Source organism: Solenopsis invicta, chromosome 8 (genome assembly GCF_016802725.1).
Source record: "Solenopsis invicta isolate M01_SB chromosome 8, UNIL_Sinv_3.0, whole genome shotgun sequence".
NCBI classification, from domain to species: Eukaryota; Metazoa; Arthropoda; class Insecta; order Hymenoptera; family Formicidae; genus Solenopsis; species Solenopsis invicta.
This window is the reverse complement of record NC_052671.1, coordinates 23,298,152-23,306,389: the sequence shown is the minus strand read 5'-3', so window position 1 is coordinate 23,306,389 and position 8,238 is coordinate 23,298,152. Positions and strand designations below refer to the sequence as shown.

Sequence of the window (8,238 nt, the reverse complement as noted above, 5' to 3'; positions counted from 1 at the left end):
TGATTTTTTAAGGATTTTTCCCATACTTTCAGATAAAAACGTTAATTTTTAGTGAGAAAAATTTAATAGTATTGAAAAAAATTAATTTTTTAGTTTTAAATAAAGAAATAAACAATTATATCGATTTTTAAAAATCTGAAAAAATTATCAAAAATATTTCAGTACATGTAGAATATCGTACTATAAAGCAAATTTTGGGATCGCAATGGGCCCAGATAGCACAATATTTACGATAAATATTAATAAATATATATCATAAATATTTTTTATAAATATTATAAAAATATTTTATACATATTTTATATATATGACGGAAAAAGATTTAAAAAACTTTATCAAAAATATTGTTAAAATATTTTCTAAAATATTCGTCGCGACTTGGATGGGTGACCGCTTCGGAATTTCCGAAAAAAATTCCTAAGAATGGAAATTTTTTGTGAAAATTGTTTTTTAAAATATAGAAATATTGTTTTACTCATTGAGATTATGTGGTGTAATATAATATTTATGCGGATATTTTAAACATTTTCAAATAATTATCATAAATCATAAATATTTTTAAAACATTTATGATAAATATTTATGATCAGTCCAATCTACGGCCATAAAAACATTTATTAAATGTTTTGATAAATGTTTATAAAATATTAAAATAAATATTATAAATATTTAGTAAATATTTTATAAATATTTTGTGCTATCTGGGGGATCCTCTCGAAAACTAATATTTTTTTCCAAAATTGTTTTTTACAAAATTATTATTTCAACCAAAAGCTAAATAATATCAGTTTTTATTGATCAATTATTTAATACTAAGTAAATAATATATTTTTAACAAATAACTATAAAATAAAAGATTGCTGTAAGGCTTGGCGTTTTATATTCTTTAGACTTATTTATTTTGCAATAAAACGCAAAGACTTCACAACTATAATATTTTTTATTTTATAGTTATTTGTTAAAAATATATTATTTACATAGTACTAAATAATTAACCAATAAAAGTTGATATTACTTAGCTTTTGTTTGAAATTATAATTTTGTATTGGAAAAAATATTAGTTTTCGAGAGGATCCCAAAATTTGCTTTATGGTACGATATTCTACACGTATTGAATATTTCATAATTTCTATGTAGTATTATTACGAAATGAGCTAGCAAAGACATCGAATCGACATTTATAGCGATGTGATTTAATCATATCAAAGGTCAATAATGACTGCGATTAAAAATTAATCGTTGCTTTAAGCTAGACTAGAGGACCACGTATGCCGCCATATGGCTCTGGCAGACCAGCGCGATTTGCGACACGCCACGCGCGATTATCCAATAGGCGTTTACAATTTTTTGAAAAGACGTACGCCTATTGGATAATCGCGCGTCGCGCGTCGCGTGTCGCAAATCGCGCGTCGTGTGTCGCAAATCGCGCGTCGCGTGTCGCAAATCGCGCTGGTCTGCCAGAGCCAATACACGTATAGCCACGTCGTAGTCGTTCCTCATCGCGACATCCGTTAACACGAGTGCCGTAACCTCTCATACGATTCTTTCTCGCCGATCGTCACAATCTTACATCCAAAACTTCAAACCAATATCCATTATGTCGCTGGACGAAGTAAGGGCAACGAGCATACTTTTGTTTGTGACAAAATTACTATGAATTGAATACTACACGTAAAAATAAAGTGTATCGCGCATCCTGAAATCTTTTCGCGGCCTTGGATTTCAAAGTTATTTAACTTGGAGCGAATGAAATTGACAATTAGTAGTTGGATCGATGAAATTAGTGACGTTTATGTCGATTAATTTTTTTCTTACGGTGTGTGATATGTGATATGTGACCAATCGCAATATATCGATTTCTATTATTTTTGAATTTATTTAAATAATACAATGCAATAACGTAGCATATATGTGATTTTTTGTTAAAGTTACAAACTAATGAAATGTTAAAAATTAATGATTAAACTTCTTAAAAATTAGAAATTCCTTAGGTTAAACGCTATTTTCATGAATGGTGTACAGCTCTGTAGAGATTGGAATAGGTTAAGTTAAATCAGGGTTATGTTCTGAAATATTAGAGATATGATTTATTCTCGTTGTTCATCGAATGTTAAACATAAATAAAATGATACAGGAATGTACTCAAGTTTCTAAGCACACCTTTGAGAATGTAAATAATTTAACTTAAGATTAGGTTAGATTAGTCAACACATGTTCATATACGTATCCAAGCAAACGTTTGAAACCGTTTACGTTTAGAAACCGTTAATACAATACGTTTTTATGCTGTATAAAAATGTATATTAAATGTTTTTAATGTTTATTGTCTTGTATGAAAACAGTATTTTAAATTAATAGGAAAAATTACAATAAACATATAGATCTTGGAAAATAGTTTTTATAAATATTAAATAGTTAAAGACATATTAAATTTTAAACGTTTATTTTCCATTTTCAAAATTAATTGTAACGTTTATTAAACGTATGTTGACTCTATGTTGCTTAGATCCAGAATTATTAATATTTGGATAATATATGAACTAGTCGAAATAATTATTATTTGATTATTCCAATCCATGCATTTTTCCTAATAATCCGAATACTAGAATAATCTATATCGAAAAAGTCAAATTTGTGCATTTGAATCCAAAATATAATCAACAGAAAATCGATTGCGAAATGCAGTATGACAAAATTAAAATTATGTAATTATTATGTATAATAATATATATAATTTATTATATGTACTATATATATATATATATATATATATATATATATATATATATATATATATTCATTGTTTGATACTAAAGTATATGAAATATACATCTTTATATGCATATATAGTAAGTGTATGAAAATTACATAATTTTAATTTTGTGATATTGCGTTTCATAACTGAATTCCTACTGATTATATTTTTTTATTCAAATGTGCAAATTTGACTCTTTTGGTATAGATTATTCCTGTATTCAGATTATTAGGAAAAATGCATGGATTTGAATAATCAAATAATTATTTTGAATAGTTTATATATTATATTATCCAAATATTAATAATACTGGATTTAAGCAATGTAGTTCGAGTTAAAATAGATTTGTGTGTGTGTGTGTGTGTGTACACATACACACACAAGGTGTCCGGAACTGCCACACCTTTTCTAGGCTGATAGAGCAAGTCCAACTGAGCAGAAAAGCCTCTCCCATTTTTCGAAATTCGTAGTAATTGATAAGATAAATGTGTACACACACCTGCACACACATGTACACCTACACTTATATAAGTTATATATATATATATAGACTACTTAAAAAAAATTAATGGATTACTTTTTCTCAGTTTTTGTTCATCTTTAAACCGTTATTACTCAGTGAATGATTAAGGTAAAAATAAATTTAAAAAAGGATTTTACAGGGTAAACATTCTACTATAATTATGCTTTAACTAAATTTTTATTTCATTTAATTCTCAAAGACATGATCAACTTTGAATAAGGACATATTTGAGATATTCAAAATCATGAAATTTGTAGTTTTCGACCACCTAACAAAAAAATTGGCTAATATAATTATTGTATCATCTCAAAATACAAACTTTGCTCTTTCAAGTGAAAAAAAACCTTGTTTTACGTCGATTTAGCGCGGAATATCGCAATTTAACCCCTATTTTTTTATGATTTCAGCATGGTATCGTCGGCATTTGAGTAATTCGATGTGCATCATAAGGAAATTGCTCGCTTGAATTTTACTCATCATATGTGTATGTATATGGAGTACACAGGTGTATGTATGCATATGTAGAAATTTCTTTTTAGTAAGAAATGTTGCCACCTCTTTACTGTATCATCTTACGCAATCTCGATCTTGTATTGATGCATTTGTTTTACATTATATTGAGAAATTTCATTCCAAATTTGATGCAGTGTCTCTGTTAAGTCTATAGTTGTTAGCTCTCTTCGACGATTTCTCTAATGACGTTCCATCGTATATAAGAAATATTCTATTGGATTCAAATCCAAGCTCATTGGAGAATGTGGAAATAACGAAATGTGAAAAAAAAAATTTATAATGGAAAATTATTTAGCAAATTATCGAAGATAGCCGGCAATTATAGCAGACTTAACAAAGGCACTTCGTTAAAGAATTTCTTAATCTGATGTAAAAAGAATGCATCAATATGAGATCAAGATTGCGCAAGACGATACAGCGAAGAAATGACAACACTTATTTAAAAAAACTTACTACATGTATATATACATGTACACTACATACACATGTATACGATATGCAAAATCCAAGCGAGCAACTTCTTCATGCACATCGAGTTACGAAAATGCTGGCGACATTATGCTAAAAAATAAAAAAAATTAAGAGTTATTTTAAATTGCGTTATTTCGCTAAATATCGGTGAAGGATAAATTTTTTTTTTTATTTGAAAGTGCAAAGTCCATATTTTGAGATAGTATCAATCATTATATTCACCAATTTTTTCGTAAAATGATAGAAAACTGTAAATTTCATAATTTTATAAATATCTCAAATAAGTCCCTGTAAAAATGACATGTCTTTAAGTATTAAAATGAATAAAAATTGAACAAAAGCCCACCCCCTATAGAAGAATTTACTCTGTAAAACTATATACTTTAAATTTATTTTTACATTAATTATTTTTTGATTATTATAGTTTAGAGTAATTATAGTTTAAAGATGGAAAAAAATTTATTGGGAAAAAAGTGATCTAATTTTTTTGAGCAGCATGTGTGTGTGTGTGTGTGTGTGTGTGTGTGTGTGCGCGCGCGCGCGTGCGTGCGTGCGTGTGTGTGTATTACTCATTATAAATATATACATATATTCAACTTCAATCTTTATAAATCAAAAGAACATTTTTTTTATCAGATTAAATTATTTGAAGAATTCTTGTATTTAAAAAACAGAGATTTATAAATAAATAATAAATGTATTGTTTTTATATCGTAATTGTTTTGCTCAACAGCGATATTATTTTAAAATTAGTTAAGTAAAATATATATTAGATATATAATTTTATCTTTTTCTAAGACAAATTTAAAATTAAATTATCTTTATTTATGTGAAATGTGTTAAAATAAAAAAGTTAAATGAAAAAATAGCGTTTTAGCTCTTAGCTTAACATTGTGCAACACAGTGTCATATAGTATATGACTGTGTTCCATTGTTGGAAAGCATCTAGTATATACTTAGTAGGAATGAAAAAATTAAAATGTTTATATTTTGATAAAAAAAAATTTACACCCTAAAATGAGTCTGATATTTTTATAGTTACAATGATGTTTTTTTACTGTGGAAAATATTTTTAATAAGAGAAGCAAGAATAGCTAAATAAATTCTAGATAACTCAATAATTTATCTTTCGTTCTATTTCTTATAATCGTAGTATGAATCTTTATATATTAAAGATATTTTGCCTACGTAATGGATGCTTTTCAGCAATGGGACATAGCCATGATAGTGTTACACTATGATGTTGACTTGCTACTTATTTTATTTTTTTTATTTTAACATTACATACCATCACTAAAAATGCAATATTTCTATGTGTCCACATAGAACACAGAAGTCAAAATAGTTTATATAGCCAAAGTGGAGCTTATTCTGTCAAAAGCTCGAGGCCATTTAAGCTGGAAGAAGAAAAGCATAAGAGTTGTTTATTGTATCACTCATCACTCAATGATACAATAAAATTATAAAGATATCATTACAATGTTGTGCTTAAATTAACCTCTAGAGAACCGGAAGCTGATATATCAGCTTTTGAAGATTTAAGTGAATTTTATTGTTTATTCATGTATAATTCATTATGAAGTAAAATTGCTGTAATTTCATATATTGCTTTCTTATTACTTACTATATCCCACATTTCGGTATAATAGTATTTTTATAATTGTTTTTTTATAAAATTTACTGTAAATGCTGTTAGAGTTAAAGTTAGAAATATGTATTCTAGAAATATATAATAATATAAAGCTCAAATACGAAAAAAATCTGTATACCCTTTCGGATTGGAAGCAAATATATCGGCTGTGGAACAGCGGCATTTTTTTCATACATGCAATAACAGTCAACAAAATTTTAAGTCTAAACCTGTAAAAGTCGTCCAAAAACTTACGGGTCCTCAAGAGGTTAAAATTATATACATATAATAATGTATCATAGATGAGATAAAAATGATTCTTTTTTAAAATTATCTGGGTAAAAAGTCATTAAAAATTATTTATCTAAATAATTTCAAGACAATATCGCTGTTGTAAAATAATTTAGCAATAAAACAATATTTTCATATTTTCATCTATAAATCTTTATTTTTTAAAGAGTTCTTTAAATGATTTAATATCTGACACAAAATGTGTTTTTCGTTTCATTTAATAATAAAAATCCAATAGAGCTATGCGAATTAAGCATTTGTTAAGTCGAATCGTATCTTTTATTCGAATACAAATCAAATTTTCCTAGATTTACATTATATAGGGTGATTATTAATGGTTGGAACAACTATTTACCATAAAAGATGACTTACCGACTGCACTCCATGTAATTTATATGGAGTGAAGTCCGTTAGTCATCTCTTATGGTAAATAGTTGTCCCAATCATTAATAATATACGAACTTAAATGTAATGAAGAAATCCTCTTTAACAAAGAAAATTAATTACTAGAATTTTAGAAAATAATTACAAAAAAGTGATGTGGTAAATAAAAGTTTATAATATTAAACAATAAGTGTGAGAGTATTGATACATGAGCATTGAATACAAATTATAACATTACTATCAATATGATATTTTAATGCACATCAAGAAAATATAATGAAGGAATTTTTAATTTTTTTCTAAAAATCATTACACAAGCTAATAAAATGTTAAATTTACAAAAACGATTGTCATATACACAAATTTTTGAATAGCTATAAGATTTAGGTTGCAGTCCTTTTGACGTTATAAATGTTTCGAGACATTTAATACTTCGAAGCATTTGTAGCATTAAGTGGCTTTAGCTTTAGAATGATAAAGATCGTAGCTTTAGAATGATAAAAAAAAATTCTGGAAATCGATATCAGGCACGAGAATTAATATGCGATGATACAAGATCAGTCGTGTAGAAAATACAAATAAAACAAAATGAGTAATTGATTCGAAATTCTCGAACTATATACGAATCGAATCTACTGTGATTTGATTCAAACTATTCCCACACTAAATTGCAAGTTGAAAAAATATCGAGGGAATAATAACTCACATTAAAACTGATAGTTTTTTGTTCAAATTTTTGAATCATTTATAGTTTAGGGTCAATTTTCATATTGCGCTACTATTTTTTTGATCTGTGCAAACTGTCATTAAAAAAAATTTTCTTAAGATAAATGTAACTTTGAGATTGAAGCTGAGAACATTTTGTTTATATTAATAACTTAAATAATTTAAAAGATAAACTTCTTTTATCTAAAATAAAAGTTATGATAAAACGTATCCAAATCGTCGCTTATAATCACTATTAAATTTAATAACACTGAATAACATGAAAAAATGTTCTTCATATTGAGTGATCATTAAAACATTTTTCTATTTTTAGAGATTTAATAATGCAGCCATAGCGGTAAAGGAATTGGCTGAGCAGCCAGAAGATGAGGATTTATTAGAGTTGTACGCATTGTACAAGCAATCCATCATTGGTGACTGTAACACTGGTGCGTTTTTACAAAATTTTTGTATGCAATCTATTATTTGTTTCGTATACTCATGTACAATAGAGTAATCTTTGTAAACTTTTTTTTAGAGAGACCGGGTATGTTGGATTTCAAGGGAAAAGCGAAATGGGATGCTTGGAACAATAAAAAGAGCATGGGACAAGAAACGGCGAAAGAGCAATACATCGCTAAAGTGGAGGAATTAATCGCGTCGATCGGAAAGAAGTAGTTAATTTGTTATTACGCGTATACATGCAGTTAAATATTTGCGCATGATCTCGTCTGATCAATTACAAAACTTTTTCACTATCGATGAGAAGCACCAAAAATCATTACAAACGCATGCGCGTTAAACGAATGATCATGTATTGTGAATAATATACATGATACAAAATACACTTTCTATTTAACAATTTATACGAACACGCACTTCTTTTTGTTCTGCCTGTTCGCGTGAATTTTGTATTCAATGATTTTTTAGCAATCAGCATAAAACTACTTGTCGCATATATTTCTG

At 27.2% G+C, this 8,238-nt stretch overlaps 1 protein-coding gene across 2 annotated transcripts; it reads left to right on the top strand.

Annotated features, from left to right (window-relative positions):
- Positions 1 to 1,358: 1,358 nt before the first annotated feature.
- LOC105201501 (putative acyl-CoA-binding protein) lies at positions 1,359 to 8,232 on the top strand. Of its 2 annotated transcripts, none has more exons than XM_039452363.1 (3): positions 1,359 to 1,612; positions 7,607 to 7,721; positions 7,811 to 8,232. In XM_039452363.1, the coding sequence occupies exons 1-3, from the start codon at positions 1,598 to 1,600 to the stop codon at positions 7,948 to 7,950; spliced, it is 270 nt and encodes an 89-aa protein (XP_039308297.1). In that variant the 5' UTR covers positions 1,359 to 1,597; the 3' UTR covers positions 7,951 to 8,232. The 2 variants fall into 2 exon arrangements, with proteins under 2 accessions (XP_039308297.1, XP_039308296.1); XM_039452362.1 differs by lacking the exon at positions 1,359 to 1,612 and adding an exon at positions 1,690 to 1,816 and having other exon boundaries at positions 7,811 to 8,230.
- The last annotated feature ends 6 nt before the right edge of the window (positions 8,233 to 8,238 follow it).

Excerpts from the sequence above, each read along its gene's own strand:
- LOC105201501 (XM_039452362.1), top strand. The coding sequence starts at position 1,775 with ATGAAATTAGTGACGTTTATGTCGATTAATTTTTTTCTTACG. Across the intron at positions 1,817-7,606 it reads CGATTAATTTTTTTCTTACG|AGATTTAATAATGCAGCCAT; the intron begins GTGTGTGATATG and ends TTCTATTTTTAG. Across the intron at positions 7,722-7,810 it reads CATTGGTGACTGTAACACTG|AGAGACCGGGTATGTTGGAT; the intron begins GTGCGTTTTTAC and ends ACTTTTTTTTAG.